Source organism: Paroedura picta, chromosome 4 (assembly GCF_049243985.1).
Source record: "Paroedura picta isolate Pp20150507F chromosome 4, Ppicta_v3.0, whole genome shotgun sequence".
In the NCBI taxonomy this organism is placed as follows: Eukaryota; Metazoa; Chordata; class Lepidosauria; order Squamata; family Gekkonidae; genus Paroedura; species Paroedura picta.
The window spans coordinates 54764922-54789679 of NC_135372.1; the positions used below are offsets into that span (position 1 = coordinate 54764922).

Consider the following 24758-nt stretch of genomic DNA (forward strand, 5'->3'; position numbering starts at 1 on the left):
AATTTTAAGTAATATAATTTTGTTTCACAGTATGTCTTGTTTTTGCCCCCCATGAACTTTGTTCTATCAACCCCAAACTGTCCTTCAGAATGGTAGCAACTACGGATTCTTGTGTAGTTATAGCTGATTCGTAATTTTTTTCCCTGACACTGAGCTTTAATTGTGAGTCAAGAGAGGGGTCTTTATCAAGGATTCTCCTGAACTAAGTCTAGTGTTTCCTTCTTCCCCATCCTCTGCCAATATTTCTTCTTTATGTGACCCTGCTGTCATTCTCTGTATTAGCCTCTTCCCCCAAAATGGCAACAGCTGTGAAGGTTTAACTGGGCCCTCTCACACTTCCTCATATACATCCTGTTTTGGTTATGTACTACATTTTTTTGTGCTGGTCCAGTTTGCAGTGGAAGTTTTGAGACAAACAGCATTTGCCTTGTCTTCACATTCTTGCTGTGCTCTATATGGGTCAACTTCATTCACACAGGTGCTTCCTTTATTATCTTCCGTGAGTTGCCTAATGCTTTGTGTACATGCTGTAAATATCCATGAGGATGTGGAGTGAGTTTTGTCACAAGGAATGGATTTATTGACCAACACTAAAGTGGATTTTGCACTCCTGTTTCTAAGCTTTGCACAACACTTCTGAAGACTAACACATTTTGCAAATTATCTTGATCTAGTCTTTTGAACTCTCCAACAGAATTATGTTGTTCTCAGTTTACCTGTGGGCAGAGGAGTAAGACCTCATGCCCATCTACTGAGTTGGGATGGGATTGGAACCAAGGAATAACACTGTGAGAACAAATCACTTTCGTGCAGAGGGACAGTTTTCCAGAAACATCCATCTAAAGGCCTGACCTCCTGATCTAATCATATTAATTCTAGACTAAATATACTGTCCCATATTTTCCTTGCATACGAGTGTTTTCTCCATTTTCATCCTTTGATGTGCTGATAAAAAGTAGTTCCAAAATCTAGGGTGAACTTCCACTTTCTACAATGGATGGCCAGTGGTACCATAAGAGCACGCTTTTGTGATACTGTATATGCAGTCAGAAACAGGAGGGCCCATGTTTCTAGCTCTGGTATAAATTCATCCCTGTGCTCTTGACTGTCCTAGCTTCTTCTCAGTAAAGCCAGCTTGGTGCAGTGGTGGACTTCTAATCTGGCAAGCCGGGTTCAATTCTGCACTCATGCAGCCAGCTGGGTGACCTTGGGCTCACCACAACGCTGATAAAGCTGTTCTGATCCAGCAGTAGCATCAGGGCTCTTTCAGCCTCATCTACCTTACAGGGTGTCTGTTGTGGGGAGAGGAAAGGGAAGGCAACTGTAAGCCACTTTGAGACACTTTTGGGGAGAGATAAGTGGCATATAAAAGCTATTCTTCTAAATGGGAGGGAAACCACCCCATAGCGCAATGGACTGCATGTATAATGTATGTATCAGAGGGGCCCTAATTAATCAGAACTGAAGACAAAAGTATTCCCCCCCCCCCTCTTCAAAAAAGGATAGCCTGCCTGAGGAGGTCAGGAAGACTCCTACACTTGGATTAGTTCACAGGATACTTAAAAACAAAATTGTTCAGGAGAGCAGGGGAGTTGTAGTTTAAACTGTCAATGGAAATGTTAAGCAGTTTTCTTTAAAAAAAACAAGATTGTTTACAATACACTTTTATTTCATTCTTTAACCATTCTTGCTTGTATATTATATACTGCTCTAGTCTTTACTTCATTGTTTCTGTAATTCTCTCGTTTTGCTTGAGTCCCAATGAGGAAGATAGATGATAAATGAAGGAAGCAAATAAATAACCCACCTCACAGGGCTGTTACAATAAAACTGGAGAGAAGAGAACTGTACGCTGCTCTGAGCAATTAAAAGGGAGGCTGTGTAAAAATATAATAGATGGTGTTTGCATGGAAACTAGCAGGGCAGAGGGTTGCTTGAGTGATTTTATCCATAAGGTGAAATAATTTATCCAGAAGGGCTTTTGAAAGGGTGCTGCTTTTGACGTTGTTAATCATTTTTATTATGTTGGATTCTGAAATTTCTTTAAAAATTGACAGCTTTTAAGGGTAACTATAAGAAGCATCATTTCTGTGATTGTTAGTTGTAATAAGAAAAATATATTTCCATCATTATCTGTAGCATGCTGAATTAAAAGAGATAGATAGATAGATAGATAGATAGATAGATAGATAGATAGATAGATAGATAGATAGATAGATAGATAGATAGATAGATAGATAGATAGATAGATAGATAGATAGATAGATAGATAGATAGATAGATAGATAGATAGATAGATAGATAGATAGATAGCAATATGATCAAGATTCTGTTACCGAGCAGCATGAAGTGTGTCTGCATATGGCAATGAAAGATTTGTTCTAAAATTAGATTTTTTTAAAAAGCCATTAGATGCATAAAACCCTTTACTGAAATAACACAGACTGGAAGAAGCCAAGTACAATGAAGTCTTAGCAGAGGAGTTTCAGGCTTTCCTGGGCTGGGCTTCAGCGATATTGGAAGGGTCTAAGAGAAGTGCCCTGGAGGGTGATGTTAACACCAGGGTGCTGGGGGTGGGGGGTGGGAGGAAATACTCTGGCTGTGTAATTGCAGTCTTTCCAGAGCGTGCTGCTGAGCTCTTTTCCTCCCCTCCCTCTTGCTCCCACAAGCCTGAAATCTGCTGAATAATTCATAGAGTACAAGCATCGAATTTTCCCCGGCTGATATACATCGTGTGTGCTGTAGAGCACTAGAAGGAGCCCTGAGTTTTCAGATGAGGTGTTTAGTTCTCTTGAGACCGTTCATCACCCGTTTTTTTGCACAGGTAACCATCCTTTCTTCTCTTTCCTCTGTTTGCTTGTTCCTCTTTGGGCATTTGATGCTCTGGCCCTTCTTGTGAACTTGATTCTGACCACAGACCTCTGTCAGATGCATTCCTCCATATGCTGCTGCTGGCATTGTCTTCTGCTGCTTGCCTGGCTTTTGAACACTCGTCTGAGATCATGATGGCTGCATCCCTGCGAATATGCCTGTTCTCCTTGTTTCACATTCTGAAGAAAATGCCATGTATTTTTGCCAACAGCTGACTTCAGGATTCAGCATGTGCTAAAGTGGGGAAAAGGTGGCATTGTCTGTCTCAGATATTGCTGTCTCTGTTCTCAGCATGCTTTGGACCTTTCCCACGATCTGCGTTTGCTCTTGTTGGGTTATGCGTGGTCCTTATTTATATCTTGATTTCTTCACGGCTCAGCTTAGCCACCTCCAGTGATGAGATCTGTCTAGAGGCTGAGCTGCAAAAGCACTGGATATATGCTCTACGGCATGCCCAACAGCTCTTCCTCCTGGAGCTCCAGCTCCTTGCATCTGCTGCTTTGTGATGAGGACTCACTTGGCTCAAGGATCTCTTTGTCTCTTCTGTATGTCCTGTTGGCTGTCTCTGGCACTTTCTCCAACATCACCGTCATTTATCTGGTCTTTACCTTCAGGAAGCTGCGCACCACGAGTAATGCTTTCATTGTGAATGGTTGCATTGCTGACCTTTGCGTGTGTGGGCTTTGGATGCCACAGGAAGCGGTGCAAGGGTTGTTAACTCCAGGCTCTGCTACGGCTCACTCAGAAGGGTACCACATGCTCCGGGTTGGGCTGGTGGGCCTGGGACTCATTGTCTCACTGTGTTCTCACCTCTTGGTAGCTCTCAACCGATACGTCCTCATCACCAAGCCTCCAATCACATATCAGGCGGTTTACCAGCAGAAGCACGTTGCCTGGATGATAGGCCTGTCATGGGGGGGCGCCCTGCTCCTCGTCTTGATTCCATCCGGACTGCAGACATGGCACCATGACGAGCCGGGGCCTGGAAACCCTCCTAGCAGAAACGGCTCCAGTTACGCAGGCCTGATGTTTGCCCTAGCTCTGCTCAGCCAGACAGTGGTGCTGTTGCACTGCTACATGGGGATTATAAGGAGAGTGCGGGGCAGCGTCAAGCGGGTCAGTGTCCTCAATTTCCATCTGCTTCAGCAGCTGCCCTTCCCAGCTGTATCCCAAGTACCACGCCGGACGCAGCGGCGCTTGAGCAGCGTCTCCGTGTTGCTCCTCTGCCTCGTGTTTCTCCTGGCTACCCAGCCCTTGGTGTGGGTCAGCCTGCTAGACTTTTTCTTCCAGCCCACTCCTCGGGGGGTCCAGCTAGCCAGCTGGTTACTCTTTTGTTCTCTGTCTGCCTTCAATCCACTGCTGTATACATGGAAGAATGAGGAATTCCGGCGCTGCATGCGCTTAGTTCTCCCAGGAGGGGAAACTGCGGCGGTGGCGGCCAATACCCTGCCCCTCCCCACAGTTTCTCTCCCACCTCAGGAGCCATCTCAGCAGGCTGCAAAGATGGACAGCATGGGCAGCTTGGTGATTCAGTGACCCAACCTGGGAAGAGAAAATGTTCTGAGAGACATTTGGAATGTCTGTGACGGGGAATGACTCACGGAAAGGCTCTCAACAGCTCCCTGAAGAGAGACCTCAATTGCTGCCATAGCGACATTTGTCAGCTCAACATTTATATAATATAAAAATTTTTGTATCAAACCAGTTTTCTACTTTGTGGAATTTTACTGTCGTTTAATGTAGTCAGGCTGAAAGCATGTCATATACCTCAATTTGCCTGTCAGTGTCTTAACTTTTGCCTGAAATTTTGCATTCCTCCCTGGCTCCCAGAAGTGCCAATAGAGAGCAACTTGCAAGGGTAGAATTGCTGCAGCTCGGTAGTTGAGGGCATAGTTGGTGCGTATAAGGTCCAAAGGGCTGGGAAAGCCCCTCTGCCGGAGACCTTGAAAAGCTACTGCCAATCAGAGCCAAGTTAAGTTCCTCTCCAATTGTTTCTGTCTTTTTCTATTGACGTTAATGAATCATGGAGGCTAGAAGTGGGACTTGACAATAGTATTTCTCGACTGCTCAGGAAGTGTGGATTTCTTTGGGATACCAATCATAATCTAACTTTCAGAGTGTCTGTGTGCTGTCAAAGCGTGTTAGGAATTTAAGATAACAGCAAAGTAGCTACTGTCACTGTGGACCAGCAACAGCAGCACAAGTTGAGAAAACTAATACAGTGCCATGTGTGGAAGTTGATCCAGTGGGGATATGGGTTCAAATCCAACTCAGTCAACGGTGTCCTTAGACCAGCTGCTGTCCTCACCTTATTTTACCTCAGACTTGTCGTGAGGAGAAACTGGACTAAGTCTCATGCTGGCTTCCTTGAATGGAGTAGAAAAGAGAGATCATGATAAAAATATATGAGTGTGCATGCTTCTGCATGTACAATGAATTCACATGAAATCTGTAAGTAGAAAAAATAGCCTCCTTGTTGAGGACTTTGTCAGTAGAAGCACCTTACCCTCAGCTAAAACTATTTTTAAAGGCATAATGATTTGCTCAGGCAATGATAAGGAAAACTATCTGACATGATCTTCTGGTGTGTAAAGGTTATCTGTGCCCCAGCTCTGTATGAGTAATGCCTGGGCACAGAGTTCCTTCCCAGTCTCCAGCACACAATTCAATCTGTTATTTGTTTGTTTGTTTATAAATTGAATGTATAGCCGGCCTTCCTCCGAAGACTCAAGGCAGATTACCTAAAATATAAAATCCATAAAATCCCATAAAACCCCTAATCTGTATAACTGCCAAGGGCCCAAGATAGCTGTTGGCTCTCTCTACTGACCTGGTATGATTTTGATCTAGGCAAGTGTGAGCAGCTGATTCATAAGTTTCTGAACTTTTTTGTATGAAAGTGAAACACTCTTACATTGTTAAATCAACTCAGTGATGCACTGGCTAAACTAAGCATAGTAGAAGGAAGAGTGTATTTTTATACCCTGCTTTTCACTACCCAAAGGAGTCTTAAAACAGCTCACGATCGCCTTCCCTTCCTCTCTCCTTCTTCTCCCCTCTTCCCTGTGAAGTAGGTGAGAGCTCCAAGAGAAACTGCTCTGTGAGAACAGCTCTAATAGGACTGTGACTAGCCCAAGGTAACTCAGTTGGAGGAGTGGGGAATCAAACCTGGCTCTCCAGATTAGAAGCCACTGCTCTTAAGCATAACACCAAGCCTATAGTTTTTGTACACTTACTTCAGAGTAAACCCCATTGTAGGGATTACTTCCAAGGGGGGATGTGCAGAATTGGGATGCAGTTTTCTGTGACTGAAATGAGATTTTAATGGGATGTTGCCAACTTGCTTCACTTGGACTTACCTGGAGTAGAGCCACTAAGTATAGTCCAGTTCCATTTGGGGCTCTGACTCTGAATCCTAAAATTGATTGTGTATGTTTGGCACAGGTTGGGGTCTCCAGGCCCACACTGCCTACTCTGCAATATGTGAAGATCCCATATAAATATTATAATACTGCCTTTGCGTTTTCACATGTTCTTAAGTTCATTAATGGTGCTTTGAAAGTAGGAGTTGGTAAAATGCAACTAGCCCCCCCCCATGTTATCCTCAATCTGAAGTTTTTAAAGACCTGATCTAAGTAATGCAAGATCCGAGACTGATGCACTTGGCTTTTGATGTTCACAGCCTATTGGCCACCTTTTTGATACTGAGCAGCTGAGCTATGAATACATCAAAGACTGTCACAACTAGGGTGAACACAGTAGGTGGAGAAGAATTCAGCATAATTATTGTGCCCCAGAGCAGCTTGTCAATGGGTTTTGCTTCGTGTTTAATCCATGTTTTGAGTCAGGAAAGAATGTTCTCTCAATTAAGAATGGCTAATGACTTTGGCAGTTTTCTGTTTTCCTCTTGGTTCATTTGTTTGAGTCAACTGGAGCTTTATAGCCTAAAATGGAAATTTACGCATTTATTGATAAAAGCTCTCTCTGAAATGCATTTAAATGTACAATAAAATATTTTTTAAAAAGATCAATATATTTTAATTACCTCCTAATCAGAGAAAGGAACGTACAACTTGCATTTTGCATGTCCAATGTTTGTCCTCCAAATGAACAGCTAACCTACTAACTCCTGAATGATCACTAACCGCTGTCATCCCCAACTCCACATCAACCGAAGCAATTGAATATGTTCCATTTTCTTCTTAAATTATATCATGTAATATCCAACAGATAACCACAAACCAGATCTTGCTAAGAAAACATTTTTCTCTAACTGTTAAAATCTCTCCTCATTTATACCCAAAGTGGCATTAATGACCCTCCCCCCATATACTTTCACTTGTAAGGGAAAGAGAATGGCTTTCAAAAGTTGTGTATGTGAATGAGACTTGAAGACCCCATGCTGGGCTGTTCGAGCAGATTTTCTCCAGGCCCCATCTCGAAGTTGGCAACTCTAGATCGATCCCATGTCAGGCCAATTCCTTATAAGCCCACATCCCGCACTGTGTTTTCAGCAGCCATTTTGTTTTCCAGTCAGTCATTTATGGTTCTGAAATTCGCAGCACTGCATTTTCAAGACTCGATAGAAAGTCAGCACTACCTATTGTGAAGGTTTCTTAGCTACAGAGAACGGGGCCCGGGGCACAGATGGGATATTACATATATTTCTCATAGTTTCAGTAGTTCGATATATAGATTGATATATAGAGAAAATAGCTGCTTTGGAGGATGGGTTCTACAGCATTCTAACCAGTGCAGGTTCTTCGCTGCAACCCCAGCACTCTCCACCTTCCAAATCTAAGAGTTGGCAACTCTGCATAGACCCCAAAAGCGATGTGACCTTTGGGTTTTCTGGACTAATCCTTAAATACTTCGGGTGATCTATTCCTTACAGATGCAGATTTGCTAACTGTATCTACAAGCAATTATGTTTTGTCATCTGTAATATGGAATTTTCCAGCCTGCATGAATGTTGCCTTCCCCCATAATGCAGGGGCTGGCAACAGCTGAGAGTGGGAAGCCTGCAAAAGTAAGGTGGGAAGAGGGCCTGCCACGGGGTACTGCTAAACATTGCTCTGCTGTGCATTTCATCACTTGTGCTTCTGCAGGAGGTTCTGCAGGTAGAAATGGATGTGTTGAAGAGATGGACCACTAAACAGCTTAGTACGGGTGGCCTCAGCAGGTTCGTTTTTGTCCTCTGTTAGGCAGACTTATAACTGGAGAAGCTGCAATAGCTGAAGTCCCCCTGTTTTAAAGGCACTATTAGGCCCAGGACTCCTGTCCTGTATTAAGTGTTGCTGTTTGCAATAATATTTGTTAATAATGGCTTGGTTGCTGGTTTTTGCCATCAAGTCACAACTAGGGATGGGAACAAACAATGAATTTTGCTTGGTTCATGCTTTGGGAAGTCAAGTTTTTGGCAGGGGGCCCAGCACAGACTTCCACGAACTTTCAGAGACAGACTGTCTCTGCTCAATCAAAATCTTTACAAAACTTCAGAAACTGAAGGCACGTAGAGGAGCATCTCAGGGAGGCTCCCTGTGAATTTGATGTCTTTAGTTTGCACAGGATCTGGTCATTTTTCAGGAGGTTCAGGAGTGTATAGAACAGATCTTGTGCAAGCTAAGGATGCCAAACACACAGGCTGTTTCCTGGGGGCACCTTCTTTGGGGAGCTATAACTCATACCCCATGAATCCAATCCTCACTAAATTTGGAGGTCAGGTAGAGTCATCTGAAAATCCATGGCGGGTTTCGTGCCTCCAGCACATGAGCGGGGGGCATTCTACCACCTCACAAGCCAAACTGATTAGTGAGGCAGCAAAAAATGTGTGATGGTTATGGTTGTGCTTTTCCACTAGCACCAGAGAGACTCCCCCATTATGGCTGTGCTGGGGGTTGTGGGACCCACTGGGTACTACAGTAAGGAGATCACTGCTTCCCTCTGAGTGAGTGGAATGGCTAGTAGTATCCAGCCCAGTTTAGTTGTGTTCTCCAAGGGGTCGGAGCTGATACCAAAGGATAAGTCCTGAATAAGAGCTGCTTCTAAAGAAACACAGATTTCACACAGGAGAATCCTTTGTGCCTTCCTGGTGTATGTTACGGCATCACCTGCGTTGTTCATAGAAACAGGAGACAGAGACTAAAACAGGACACTGCCAGCTCTGTCCAGGCCAAAACACTCATTACAGAAGAAATTGGAACAAGTTGTTCTTCCACAAGCTAATCCTTTGGCTCTTGTTTGTATAGCTGTTCCTGGTAATAAATTTCCATATAGCATTATAGGACAGTGATAGAACTCTCCCTTTATCATTCACTTTTGCTACGTGTTTATAACATATAACATACACTGTGTGGTATACCACAGCCATATACTAATAAGTTCATAATAAATCCTTTACAGATATAAGTCTAAGTGGGCAATCAGCATTTGACTACCAGTACTGGTATTTAATGAGCCTCTTGTGGCGCAGAGTGGTAAGGCAGCGACATGCTATCTGAAGCTGTCTGCCCATGAGGCTGGGAGTCCAATCCCAGAAGCCGGCTCAAGGTTGACTCAGCCTTCCATCCTTCCGAGGTCGGTAAAATGAGTACCCAGCTTGCTGGGGGGGGGGGTAAATGGTAATGACTGGGGAAGGCACTGGCAAACCACCCCCATACTGAGTCTGCCATGAAAACGCTAGAGGGCGTCACCCCAAGGGTCAGACATGACTCAGTGCTTGCACAGGGGATACCTTTACCTTTACTGGTATTTAGTCAACGCATTGAGTTTTTACAGTACTTGGCACAAATTTATCCTAGAATATTGCCAACACCCCTGAAAGATAGGCCAATGTAGTTACCTCTGTACATTAGGCTGCAGTTGAGAGAACAGTGGATTGTCCAATATATGTGGCCAAACCGGGATCTTCCTGGGTCAGGATCCAGCAGGTATCAAGGCAACACCACCTCCTCATTAAAGCAAACTGTTGTTGTTGTTGTTATGTGCGAAGTCGTGTCCGACCCATCGCGACCCCATGGACAATGATCCTCCAGGCCTTCCTGTCCTCTACCATTCCCCGGAGTCCATTTAAGTTTGCAAGCAAACTACATGTCTGCAAAAGCTCATGCTTGTACACAGTAGTTTACCTAACCTATTTGGTGCGCATCCAGGCAGTGAGCAGGGCAGGCAGTCTGTTCTGGCAGCTGGCTGCTGGTGGGGCCATGGAAGGCAGCCGTGGGCACTCAGGGTGGGCAGCATGGGGTTTGGGGCAGCCAGACCATCCCTTCCCTCTCTCCCTGGCAAGCACTGATGGCCAGACTAGGGGACTGAGCAAGTTGCCATATCCTCCTGCAGATTCATCCCCACACCCTGGCCAGACCACTGCAGGACAGGAGCCGGGCTGTGTCCACTGCTGCTGTGCCCAGGAGCCCAGACTTTGCTCTGGGTGGGATGGGGGCTAGTGGTGCCTCCTGTCAAGTGGCACCCAGGGCACCTGCCATGGCTGCCATACCCTACGTACACTGTTGCTTGTACAAAGTATGCCACATGAAGAGATCAACAAGATGACAGCAGGCATTAAGAGAAAAGCAAGTAGGAAAGAGCTTTTCTGCTAGATCCCCAGCACAGAGAAGCAACGGAAAGGGGAGGTGGAGTTCTGTCTCCTACTCTGCACAGATTGGGACAGGGTGAGTTGGCATTCAGGTCCCTGCCAGTCAAGAAAAGCCAGGAAGGACGAACTGGTGCACCCCCTAGCAACTGTCTATTTAGGAAAGTGTGCCTGCCTTCCACTTGGAAATCTAGCAAGTCAAGGCAACACAAGATCATGAAATGCTAAAAATCCTTAACTGTGAGTTTCCCATAGTGCTCCCTATCCCATGCATATGCAAATCGAAAGTGCTTAATTTTGGCTTCTCACACACTCTTACCTGCTGTTTCATGATGAGGTGCTCAATAAAGAACACCAAGTGGTGAGGAGTACCACATGTGCCATGCTCTGCAAACTTCATCGCTGAAAGTCTTTGCCTGAGGTTTTTCTGTTCTTTCTTTAAATAAACTGTTACCCCAAAGATCTTTGAAGTTGAGGCAAATAATTCTCCCAATTTCAAATGATCTATAGTCAATACTGTACGGTTTACAGCAGCTTCTTTCTTTGTCTACGAATTTAGAAAAACAAGAATGAGATCTAGCTAGTTTTAAAAATGGAAAGTTAGGCTATATAATATCAGCCTGTAGCAGCACTGCCAAGTTGGAAGTAAACAACTCAGGGGAAGAGCATCTGTTCCGATATGGTGTAGGTGTGATAAAGCCCTCCTCCTTCGGCAACTGTAAAATATGCATTTCCAGTTTTATTTAACAGACACAGCTGTAGGAGGAACTGCCACAACTGATGTCATCTCCACTTGATACAGACTTAATAACTGTAATGAGAAAGCAAAGTGTTTCATTCTGACAGCCAGCGTGGTGCAGGGGTTAAGACTGACGGCCTCTAATTGGGAGAACCCGGTTTGACTCCCCACTCCTCTACATGCAGCCAGCCGGGTAACATTGTCAGTCACAGTTCTCTTAGAGCAGTTCTCTCACCCCCACCTACCTCACAGGGTGTCTGTTGTGGGGAGAGGAAAGGGAAAGCAATTGTAAGTTGCTTTGAGATTCCTTCGGGAAGTAAAAAGCTAGGTACAAAAAAAAATCTAGCTCTTTTCTATTACTAAGGTTCAGTTCACATGGCATGTCCAGCATGGTGTTAGTTCTAGCATATATTAGTGACCTGCCTGTGTGAAAGAGACATTACAGACAGAACTCTCACAGCATCGCCAAGCAAACAGAATGCATTGGAATTATGCCATTTCTGACATTTAAGGGTGGGCTGGGGAGGGGATCAAGGGCCAAGCTGGTTAACCAAGCATTTTCCCATCCACTATGAATATGTCCTCCATTTTCAGAGAGTTTCATATACATTTTCCTAAGATGATCATTTCTGGGCAGAAGAATTGCTGCAATACACATTTCTGGTTAATTTTTGATTGAATAAAATAGACCAGGGGTAGTCAACCTGTGGTCCTCCAGATGTCCATGGACTACAATTCCCATGAGCCCCTGCCAGCATTTGCTGGCAGGGGCTCATGGGAATTGTAGTCCATGGACATCTGGAGGACCGCAGGTTGACTACCCCTGAAATAGACTACTCAGCTGATCTACCCCAGCAAAGTGGGTTTGGCAAAATTCATTCAGAGCTGTTAAAAGCTGCTTGTGGCCTCTAGAATGCAGAATCAAAGGTATTGTCCTTGTCCCAACGTAGTAAGTTGTGTGGGTTAAGGATGACAAATCTTTATGCCATCAAAGATTTTGCCATCAGAGCAACGCTGCCAGTGGCAGGCAGAGGTCATGTTGCATGGGGAGCCAGCTTGCTTGCAAGAGTAATAAAGACCCACTGCAACTCCTGAAGACTGGCGCCATTTAGGCTGCAATCCAGAGGGCACTGAATAGCAGGGGACTTACTAGTTCTGAGCAGACCTGCTTGGCAAAAAGACAACTGAGGGGGAAGAAAATAGCAGGCAGAGCAAGAGGATTGAGAGGACCTCGTTGTGTTAATTTGTTGCTGTTGTTAATACACAAAAGCCTTATGCTTCACTTCATGGAAATAAAGTAGTTAGAAGAAACCCCAAAATTCCACATCGACAGGCTTGGCAGGCTGGTTTACATTCTTGCCCCACTGCTAACAAGATGGAGGGAAATGAATTGCATTTACATATCGGCAACTTCATGTGAGAAAATAAATGCTGTTTGGTGCAGAGATTCAGCCTGGTCTACAGGTGCAGAAGAAGGGTGTTAGAACTCAGCTGAATCAAGCAAACTCAACTTGAGGGTGGAAACTTAAATGCTTCACTATGTGGTGAAAAGTGTCCTGTAACAGAACAGCAGACAAAGAGCTGAGCTGGAACCATTAAACACTGATAGCTAGTTTTCTGCTTTTGGGGGAAAGGTTGGTTTGTCTTGGCTTACATGAAGACCATTCAAAACTATACTTTCTCACCTTTAAAGTGATCCACACTATTCTGCCATTTTTTGGCAAGTGGTGAACAGGCCTTAAGTCAAGGGTTTCCAACACAAGAGACAAGAATGCCCCAACAAGTACGGTTTTCAGGACCTGAGCCCTGGTCAACATACCCTAATAGTGCTGTTGTTGGTAACCCTATGAGTTTCTACCTGAAACATTGAAGAGTTACCATCAGATATATTCATGACTTCACCCTTTATATTTTGTGGTTGGTTCAGCCTCCATTTTGTAGCTGGCTCTACTGCCTGAGGCAGCCGTTTTGTAGTTGTACCTCCCATGCTGTATTATAATTCCAAAGCTGCCTGCATCCTTACAAAGGTTTGGAACTAGGGTTGCCAACTCAGATTTGGGAAATTTCTGGAGATTTAGAGGTGGATCCTGGAAAGGGTGGGGTCTGGGTAAGGTAGGGACCTCAGCAAGGCATAATGCCATAGAGTCTACCCTCCAAAACAGCCATTTTCTCCAGGGGAATTGATCTCTGTGGGTGATTTGTAATTCTGAGCAATATCAAGACCCCAAGGAGAGGCTGGCAGTGTTAGACTGAGTGTGATAGAGGAAATTTCCATGAATTATGACAGCAGTTGGAGGAAACAAGAGAAGAGGACTTTCTTATGCTGGCTAAAGGGTGACCTCCTGATTGCTCTTGTAAATAAATAGATCAGCTTTGTGCTAGTTATAGCTCACAGAGCATTCCAGGCATTGTCCACAAGTGTGCTGAGTCAACTGTAATGTTATCATCTCCAAATTGAGGACATTCCTGGAGAACTTGAAGGAGAGTTCAGGGAGGGCTGGGTTTGTGGACAGGCCAGATACAATGCCATGGAGTTGACCCTCCAAAGCAGCCATTTTCTCCCGGGGGACATATTGCTATTGTTTGGAGATCAGTTGTAATTCTGGGAGATCTCCAGGTCAACTACTATTCAAAAGGTCAGGTATTCTGTAAGGATGTGGAAGGTGCATGAATGACAAATAATGTCATTTGTCACTGGATATATATAGAGAGGGGGTGAGACCTATGATGTAGCTGGTTTTACCCCAGTTGCTATATGATCAGAAAGTATAAACAGTAGCACAGGGGTTGCAGCAACACAGAATGCCTCAATATAATTTTTAGCAAAATAACAATACGCATATGCAGCAACAAAATTTTCTACTGGCAATTTACATTATTTTGTTTCTTTTAAAAATTGTATCAGAAGATATACCTTACACCAGGGGTAGTCAACCTGTGGTCCTCCAGATGTTCATGGACTATAATTCCCATGAGCCCCTACCAGCATTTGCTGGCAGGGGCTCATGGGAATTGTAGTCCATGAACATCTGGAGGACCACAGGTTGACTACCCCTGCCTTATACTATATCTGGTGGATGTGGAAAGATACTGTGGATAAAACAGCTTTCATTTAGAAGAAGAAGAAGAAGAGTTAGTTCTTATATGCTGCTTTTCCCTACCCGAAGGAGGCTCAAAGCGGCTTACAGTCGCCTTCCCATTCCTCTCCCCACAACAGACACCCTGTGGGGTGGGTGAGGCTGAGAGAGCCCTGATATCACTGCTCGGTCAGAACAGTTTTATCAGTGCTGTGGCGAGCCCAAGGTCACCCAGCTGGCTGCATATGGGGGAGCGCAGAATCGAACCCAGCATGCCAGATTAGAAGTCCGCACTCCTAACCACTACACCAAACTGGCTCTCTTTAATGTTCTTCTGAATATTTCTGATGGCATCAGAGATGGAGGAAAGACTGAGACCGTTTCTGCACAGAGGATGTGGCCTCCTGCTTCCAAATGGTTGGCTTAATTGGGGAGAAGCCTGCTTGATCACCCACCCACCCCTCTTTCCCAGCTCATTCCCCACCACCAGAAAACAGAAAGAGGATTGTGTTTTGCCTGCCTGATTTGTGAGAGGTTGAACATGGTAACTGGAGCACAAAGAGTTATTTTTTGTAAACGGTTGGCTTAAAAACAAAGTGCTCAGATGCCTGTGTGATCAGGAGAAGGTTGCTTGATCACCCCCTCCCTTTCCCATCTCATCCCACCTCCAGAAAACAGAAACAAGACTGTTTTTGCCCACCTGATCCCCAAAAGACCGTGGACACTTTGCAGAAGATTTTATTTTACCTTTGACAATGTAGCTTTGCGGCTGCACTGCAATACAGACTGCGCCATTTAAAAAAGATTACTCTGAGCAGTAATGGAGAGGGGAGGGTGAGACTAACATACCTTCCCCCCACCCCCTGGTTGTTCATTGGTTGCTCACCGATGGGATGCGAGATAAAAAGTGGATTTGCAAATCCACTTTTTGCAAATCCTCCTAAGGCAAAACAGGAAAAAACTTGAGCCAGCCCCTGGACAGTCTCAGGATGCAGGCGATGTCATGTGGAGGGGGCTCTAAAACCCACCAGCAACCAGAGACTGTCCAGGGGCAGATTCCTCATGCAGAAATGGTCTGATTGCTGGGGTGAATGGGTGGAGGAGGTGTGGCCCCCATTGCAACTGAATTTGTGGACCCTTGATTTGATTTATTAGATTTATAAAACCACTCTTGTCAGTACAGCTCTCTTGGCAAATGGAGATGGCTATCACAGCAGTGTTGTACTTTTGAGCTTTAGGCCTCTAGTTGGACTCTTACTCTGATCTACCCAGGCAGTTGCTTTCTTAGGCTATATGGTAATCCAATCAGTACCTTTCTGTTTGCTCTCATGTACACTTTTTTGGCCTATGGTAGTTTGTTGTTGTTGTTGTTGTTTAATATATTTTAATGTTTATTTTTTATTATTTTTATTTTGTAAGTTACCTCTGGCAGTATAAGAATGCTCTTAAATAAATAAATAAATAAATAAGAATAGTCATAGGGAGTAAAGCTAGATGGCAGTGTTCTACAGGCCGATTCCCTCATGGCAGGTGACTGCTTGAGATTAAATGGGGGTTTCCCACTCAAAGCTGGCAAAAAGACAACTGAGATTCCAGAGATGCAATCACCATTTCCCCCCCTTAAACCGGCAAAAGCAACAAATAAGCGAGGCTTCTTCGGCTGAAGTCCCTCCACACAAGTGCTTAACAATAAAACAAGCTCCTTTCTGCAATTGTCTTTAAAATTTCCGAGCATAATACAGCCCCCTGCCTGTAATTTCGGCCAGAAATTGCACCCATCGGGGGGAAGTTTCATTTTTTTTTTACTTGAAGAGCGTGTAAACGGGTAAGCGCCAGCTCCTACGCCAGCAAAAAAGGTCTTTCTGAGACACTGAACGAACAAATATTTGTTGCTACTGGTGTTTTAGGGTTTTTAAAGGGAAACAGTTTTTAAAGGGAAAGGGGCTTTTCGGGAGCACAAACACAACAATTCATTGGCTCTTCTGTTTGATTGATGGACAGGGGCGTGAAGAAGCATGGAAAAATATCTCCTCCTTTGTTGCGATTCCGGCAAGACCGGAAACCTGTGGGGAATGAATAAACTGCTACTGGGACTTCAATATTCTGCTAGACTTGAAGGTATGCGGAATGATGAAATTCCACTATTAAATATAGCATTTCTGCATACTGCAAACATTTAGCAACATTGGTCATTGTGCAGAATGGCCCTAGAAATTGGAGGGTATCTTAGTGACATCATAGCCCGGTTGATGCTGTTAACTGCCGAATTTTTGCTGTAAAAGTTTGCCATGCCATGCCAGCAGGGAATGAGTGAAAATGAGGGTAACGTTCATGCCAGGGTGATGACACTTCCAGAGATATCCAGAAGTGGCAGATGTCAAGCATCTCTAGGGCCCATTCCGCATAAGGTTCAATGTGGCAAATTGCTTTCGGAAAGAAAAAACGGAATTTTAAATAATGGAATTCGGCGTAACGCATACCTGCCTTTGTAGTGGAATCCAGTTGCGTTTCAATAGTTTCCCACGGGTTTCCGGTCTCGGCAAAAATCGCTAGAAAGGAAGCAGTTTTTCCGTGCTTTTTCCCGCCCCTGGCCATCAATCAAATGAGCAGCCAATGGGTGATTGTTACCATGCTCCAGAAAAGCCTCTTTGCCTTTAAGAACAGGTTTTTTAAAAAAAGAAAAACACACATTGCAATGAATATGCCTTGATTCCTTGATTCCTTGCTTCCTCCTAACGTAGAGACCCATCTAGCTGGCAGCTGGCGCGTGAGCTGCCGTTTCATCGTTGTCACACTCCCCCGAGTGAAAAAAAATCCCCCCCCGTGCATGGGCACGATTTTCGGCCGAAAATAAAGGGAACCTGCAAACGGGGCTGTGTTGTGCTTGGTGACTTGAGGGGAGCTTTAAAGCAGCTCTGTGGAGGGACTGCAGCCAGAGAAGCCTCCCTGGGTGAATGAAGGCTCGCCAGTTCGTTGCTCTCCGCTAACTCCGAGAAAAAAAATTGGCCATCGCTTCGCCGGAAGTTCAGAGGAGAGAGCCAGGGGGAGGGACTTTGCTGAAACAGCAACAATGTTTCGAACTTTTTCGAAACTGTTGCAGATTGTTTGCAAGAGTGTAGTGCTTTCCAGAGGGTGAATCCACTTTTTGGGATTTCCCTGGAAGCGCTACAACGAAGCGCTTTTAGCGGGACTGTTTCAGGAGTGTGGCAGATTGTGTACGACGTCGTGCATAACTGCATATTAGTGGCGATTACAATTTGCCACACCCCTGCTACATTAAACTTGTGCGGAAAGGACCTAGGAATAGTCAGAAGCTCTATGGTGAAACCATAGCATTTCCATTAATTTCTAAATAGTACTAGGCGTTCCTTGGAAGTGACATCGTGCCATTGTACTGACAGCCGTGCTGCAGCAGGAAACTGGGGGCTTGGCAACTCTAAAACACATATAGAGTGTGTGTGTTTTGTTGGGGGAGGGGGAACATTACAGGAAAAAATGGAAGGGAAAATTGTATTTAATGCAGTGAGGAGTCTTCCAATCTGTCCCGACTATTGTCTTTGATGACTGATTTGTTCCATCAGTTTTGAAGGAGTTTAGGCATGGCTAGCTTTAGCTGCACCGTTCTTTTCTCCCCCCCCCCTTAACTAATCTTCTCAGGATTATGACTCCTGCCCAGAGATTAAATTGTGTGTTTGCAAGATACATTCATAAAAATAAGAAAACACAACTATTTCTAAATATGAGTTCTGTTTTCAGATGAGAGATGCCAGGGCAGGCTGGTGTTAAATGACTACAATATTTCGTGTAACTTTGGCAGTGTGGAACTATACTTGCAGTACACCAAGTTCTTACCTGGCCCAACAATTGTGACTACTGAAATTGTTAGCTAAGCATTTCTTTTTAATGCAGATCTTAGATCAGGCCAGGCATGCATGCTATTCCGATGGGCCTTGGATGTTTGCCAAGATCTTATCTATGGCAGCTCAAATGCCCGGAAAAGATAAATGCAGGAAAGATCTGCTAATGATCATTATCATTCTTGTGTTATATATGGATCAAGCTACATATGGTATAGAGGCAGGAGACAAGCTATCCCTGGGCCATGGACAAACAAAGGACGCTGCCAAGGACTTGGTTATAAGGGATGTGAAGGCTTCCTTCTTCAATTATCTCTGTTTCCTGGAAATAATAAAACCTGAACACTCTGTTCCTTTTGCACCCTCCACAGCCGCTGCTACTTATGAAGTACATCCCGCTGCAATTGTCTCAGCAGCAGCTACTCATTTCAAAAATGCAGCTTACTAATGTTTGTCTAGACACCTTATTTTAATTTTTAGGAAAGGCCCATGTCAAAAAAGATGCTTACTTTGAATTTCCAGATCAAGCTATTTCCTTCCCGCAAAATGAGTGACTCCTGCAAGGGTTGTGGGATTAGAAGGTTAGGGGCTACAACCCCTGCAGGGGACAGCCGTAGACCTCAGATGGAGCAGAAGGGCATGTAAGGACAAAGGCATTCAGGAAGCTCTCTGGTACCAGCCCCACCAAATACAAAACGTGTGTTTCCCCTGTTAATTCCCTACAAGACTGTCCAAGGCACAGTAATATGTATTCTTTAACTATCATTATATTTCAGTTGTTCTTTAGAAAGAACTGCTTGGTGTAGTGGTTAGGAGCATCAGCTTCTAATCTGGTGAGCCAAGTTTGATTCCCCGCTCCTCCACATGCAGCCATTTGGGTGACCTTGGCCTCGTCCCAGCCCTGATAGAGCTGTTCTGACTGAGCAATCCTGTCAGGGTTCTCTCAGACCCACCAACCTCTAGGTCTGTTGTGGGGGGAAGAAGGGAAGGAGATTGTAACCCACTTGGAAACGCCTTAAGGTAGTGAAATGTGGGTAATAAAGATCAACTCTTCTTTCTTCAAGTGTTAGGGTGCTGAAAACTTGTCAGTACACATGTCAGTGAAAATCAATTTTTAAAAGACCCCCCCCCCCTTTGAGGAGAACAAAGCTTTCTGAATGGCCCAAGCTTTCTCTGGCCAATTTATATATTCATCTGTAAATGAGAAAAAGAACAAGTTGCCATGTTTGAATCACCTCCACAGATAGAGGATCCCTGTACAAAGACAAGGAGTTTGATGCAGCTAGACAGACATGCTAGATTTCCACACACAGGGATTTTTTTTCTCATTAGAAACTGGACACACACACAACCCAGCTCAGGTTTGGAAACAATAGATTTCCTCTGATTTGTGGTGTTCTGGTTCCAGAATGCTGTTCTGTACCACATTTCACTCTTCCTTAAATCCTCTTTGATTAGGGAGATTTCTGCATCAAACAGAAACATCTTAGCTCTCAAGTCCCTTAATTATTCCCATCTTTCCCCCTTTTCTACATTACACAAAAATTAAGAAATAACTTCCAAAATGTCACAGTCGTCTGTAGGATTGCTTTGAGATTTTGTGTATGTGTGGTGTTTTATTGTTGCATGGTCACACACTTACATTTGTGCACAAGTAAAACATCACGCCAAAAGAATATTGATACAACCAATTGCATCACAGTGATGCATACAACATTCCACAGAGTGGACTACTGCAACTTGCTCTACATAGGGCTGCCTTTGAAACTGCTCTGGAAACTACAACTTGTCAAGAATGCAGTGGCGAGGTTCCTTACTGGGACCCAGTGGTGAGCACACATTTGACCTGTATTCTCTGAGCTGCACTGGCTCCAGATTGAAGACTGGATCAAGTTCAAGGTTTGTTTGTCCATATTTATATACTCTCAAATGTCTTGCGGCAGTTTACACAATCCATAAGTACAATAAATCCCATTAAAACATAATTAAAACACAATGTTGTTGTTATGTGCGAAGTCGTGTCCGACCCATCGCGACCCCATGGACAATGATCCTCCAGGCCTTCCTGTCCTCTACCATTCCCCGGAGTCCATTTAAGTTTGCACCGACTGCTTCAGTGACTCCATCCATCCACCTCATTCTCTGTCGTCCCCTTCTTCTTTTGCCCTCGATCTCTCCCAGCATTAGGCTCTTCTCCAGGGAGTCCTTCCTTCTCATGAGGTGGCCAAAATATTTGAGTTTCATCTTCAGGATCTGGCCTTCTAAAGAGCAGTCAGGGCTGATCTCCTCTAGGACTGACTGGTTTGTTCGCCTTGCAGTCCAAGGGACTCGCAAGAGTCTTCTCCAGCACCAGAGTTCAAAAGCCTCAATTCTTTGACGCTCGGCCTTCCTTATGGTCCAACTTTCGCAGCCATACATTGCAACTGGGAAGACCATAGCCTTGACTAAACGCACTTTTGTTGGCAGGGTGATGTCTCTGCTTTTTAGGATGCTGTCTAGATTTGCCATAGCTTTCCTCCCCAGGAGCAAGCGTCTTTTAATTTCTTTGCTGCAGTCCCCATCTGCAGTGATCTTGGAGCCCAGGAAAATAAAATCTGTCACTATCTCCATTTCTTCCCCTTCTATTTGCCAGGAATTGAGAGGGCCGGATGCCATGATCTTTGTTTTCTTGATGTTGAGTTTCAAGCCAACTTTGGCACTCTCCTCCTTCACCCGCATCAACAGGCTCTTTAGTTCCTCTTCACTTTCTGCCATTAGAGTGGTATCATCTGCATATCTGAGGTTGTTGATATTTCTCCCTGCAATCTTGATCCCAATTTGTGACTCCTCTAATCCCGCATTTCTCATGATGTGCTCTGCATACAAGTTAAATAGGCAAGGCGACAGTATACAGCCTTGCCGAACTCCTTTCTCAATTTTGAACCAGTCAGTGATTCCATGTTCAGTTCTCACTGTTGCTTCTTGACCTGCATATAAATTTCTCAAGAGACAAATAAGATGCTCTGGTATTCCCATCTCTTTAAGAACTTGCCACAATTTGTTGTGCTCCACACAATCAAAGGCTTTAGCATAGTCAATGAAGCAGAAGTAGACGTTCTTCTGGTACTCCCTAGCTTTCTCCATGATCCAGCGTATGTTGGCAATTTGATCTCTAGTTCCTCTGCCTCTTCGAAATCCTGCCTGTACTTCTGGAAGTTCTCGGTCCACATATTGCTGGAGCCTAGCTTGTAGGATTTTGAGCATAACTTTGCTAGCATGAGAAATTAGTGCGATGGTGCGGTAGTTTGAACATTCTTTGGCATTGCCCTTCTTTGGGATTGGAATGTAAACTGACCTTTTCCAATCCTGTGGCCATTGTTGAGTTTTCCAAATTTGCTGGCATATTGAGTGTAGCACTTTTACTGCATCGTCCTTTAAGATTTTGAATAGTTCAACTGGAATGCTGTCACTACCACTAGCTTTATTGTTGCTCAGACTTCCTAAGGCCCATTTGACTTCACATTCCAGGATGTCTGGCTCCAGGTCAGTAACTACCCCATTGTGGTCATCAGGGATGTTAAGCTCGCTCTTGTATAGTTCTTCTGTATAATTTTGCCACCTTTGTTTGATCTCTTCTGCTTCTGTGAGGTCCCTACCATTTTGGTCCCTTATCATACCCATCTTTGCATGAAACGTTCTCTTCATATCTCCAATTTTCTTGAAAAGATCTCTGGTCCTCCCCATTCTATTGTTTTCTTCTATTTGTTTGCACTGTTCATTTAAGAAGGCATTCTTATCTCTTCTAGCTTTTCCCTGGAATTCTGCATTCAATTGGGTGTATCTTTCTCTTTCTCCCTTGCCTTTCACTTCCCTTCTCTCCTTAGCTATTTGTAAAGCTTCCTCAGATAGCCATTTTGATTTCTTGCATTTCTTTTTCTTTGGGATGGTTTTAGTTGCTACCTCTTGTACAATGTTGCGAACCTCCGTCCATAGTTCTTCAGGCACTCTGTCTATCAGATCTAATTCCTTAAATCTATTTGTCACCTCCACTGTGTATTCGTCAGGGATATGATTTAGTTCATACCTGAGTGGCCTAGTGCTTTTCCCTACTTTCTTCAATTTAAGCCTAAATTTTGCAACAAGAAGCTCATGATCTGAACCACAATCAGCTCCTGGTCTTGTTTTTATTGACTGGATAGAACTTTTCCATCTTTGGCTGCAGAGCACATAGTCAATCTGATTTCTGTGTTGACCGTCTGGTGATGTCCATGTGTAGAGTCGTCTCTTGGGTTGCTGGAAAAGAGTGTTTGCTATGACCATTGTATTCTCTTGACAAAATTCTACCAGCCTGTGCCCTGCTTCATTTTGTACTCCAAGGCCAAACTTGCCTGTTATCCCGGTTATCTTTTGGCTTCCTACTTTAGCATTCCAATCCCCCATGATGATAAGCACATCATTTTTGGGCGTTGCTTCTAGAAGGTGTTGTAGGGCTTCATAGAACTGATCAACTTCATCCTCTTCAGCAGCAGTGGTTGGGGCGTAGACCTGGATCACTGTGATGTTGAATGGTTTGCCTTGGATTCGAACTGAGATCATTCTGTCATTTTGGGGATTGTATCCCAAGACTGCTTTTCCTACTCTCTTATTGATTATGAATGCTACTCCATTTCTTCTGCGAGATTCTTGTCCACAGTAGTATACCTGATGGTCATCTGAATTAAATTCACCCATTCCTGTCCATTTTAGTTCACTGATTCCTAAAATGTCGATGTTCAGTCTTCTCATTTCTTGTTTAACCACGTCCAGCTTGCCTTGATTCATGGATCTGACGTTCCAGGTTCCTATGGAATAAAAATCTTTACAGCATCGGACTGTCTTTTCGCCACCAGTTACTTCCACAACTGAGCGTCCTTTCGGCTTTGGCCCAGCCGCTTCATTCATTCTGGCGCTACTCGTACTAGCCGTCTGCTCATCCCCAGTAGCATATTGGACACCTTCCGACCTGAGGGGCTCATCTTCCAGCGTCATATCGTTATGCCTATTGGAACTGTCCATAGAGTTTTCATGGCAAAGATACTGGAGTGGTTTGCCATTGCCTTCTCCAGTGGATCACCTTTTGTCAGAGCTCTCAGCTATGACCTGTCCGTCTTGGGTGGCCCTGCACGGCATAGCTCATAGCTTCACTGAACTACGCAAGCCCCCTTGCCACAACAAGGCAGCGATCCTTGAAGGGGGTAAAACACAATACACAATATCAATATGGTGGATAATAAATATATAACCGGTTATGACCTATAAAGCCCTAAAAGGTCTGGGACGTTCATACCTGTGGAACCACCTCCTCCCTTACATCCCCCAAAGGAGTTTAAGATCAAGTGAGCAGAATCTGCTCAAGATCCTCATCCCCAAGGATGTCAGATGATCCTGGACCAGTACAGGACCTTTTTGGCCATGGCCTCAATCTGGTGGAACATCCTCCCTCGAGGGTTCTGCAGGGCTTCTGACAGTCTTGCAGGGCCTGTAAAGCAGAGCTGTTCTGCCTACAGCTGAAGCCAGAAATTCCCGCCTCCCTACTCAACATATCAGAAAAGCTTTCACCACATTTGCCACTTGAACTGCCCCACTAGAAAATTAAGGCATTTAAAAAATAATCCACTTATAAAAGGTAAAGGTTTCCCCTGTGCAAGCACCGAGTCATGTCTGACCCTTGGGGTGACGCCCTCCAGCGTTTTCATGGCAGACTCAATACGGGGTGGTTTGCCAGTGCCTTCCCCAGTCATTACCGTTTACCCCCCAGCAAGCTGGGTACTCATTTTACCGACCTCGGAAGGATGGAAGGCTGAGTCGACCTTGAGCCGGCTGCTGGGATTGAACTCCCAGCCTCATGGGCAAAGCTTTCAGACGGCTGCCTTACCACTCTGCGCCACAAGAGGCTCTTCTAATCCACTTATAGAATGCTTTAAAAGGATAGCTCAAGGAGCAGTGGGTTAAAATATTGTTATTGTTATAATATTCTACAGTTTTGGATTGTTCTGTTGATTAAAAATTTTGTTAACAAAAGTGTGGCATTAACACTCATTTCAGTCAGAAACACATTCCCACTGCTTTGCTAAATCCTGGGAAAATAGACTCTCTGTCCACAAGAACTGTGATGGTCATGCCATGAACATGAGGCCTTTGGGATGTGTGATGAGGTCACGTCATGAGATGTATACCCGCAGCGATGATTTAGCCTTTGATGGACACTCCTTACCTTTGTGGGTCTTTCTGGGTCTTTCTGAGGCTGAGTAGTCGGGAATGAATTTACCTCCCCAGCTTGGCTATTTGATGCTAGACCAGGTCAAGCCAGCTTGAGCAGCTGCACCCCAGCATGAGAAAGCCTCAGCGGAAGGTGTTCAAAGTAAATGAGCCAGATGGCCTCCCAGATCAAGGCTGAAGCAGGGACTCCAATGCATCTTGCAGAATATAAGCTCCACAAATCCACCTTTGTAGATCTAAAGGGCAGGCATTATCTAAAGGAAAGTCCTAAGCCACAGCCCAACAGCAAGACGCCTTGTTATTAAGATAACATATCGCTGGCAACAGAGCCTGTAACCATAAGAAAAAAAGAAAACCCCTGAAAGAATGACTTCTGAAAGTATTGTAAT

General features: G+C 44.5%; 2 protein-coding genes across 2 annotated transcripts in view; both read left to right on the forward strand.

Moving 5' to 3' along the window:
* Positions 1–24758, forward strand: part of CDC14A (cell division cycle 14A) — a 125678-nt gene that overhangs the window by 93703 nt on the left and 7217 nt on the right. The window lies entirely within an intron of this gene.
* Positions 2835–6826, forward strand: LOC143835372 (G protein-coupled receptor 88-like). The gene has a single exon (XM_077332872.1). It carries the CDS (start codon positions 3310–3312, stop codon positions 4405–4407), a length of 1098 nt encoding a protein of 365 aa, XP_077188987.1. The 5' UTR covers positions 2835–3309; the 3' UTR covers positions 4408–6826.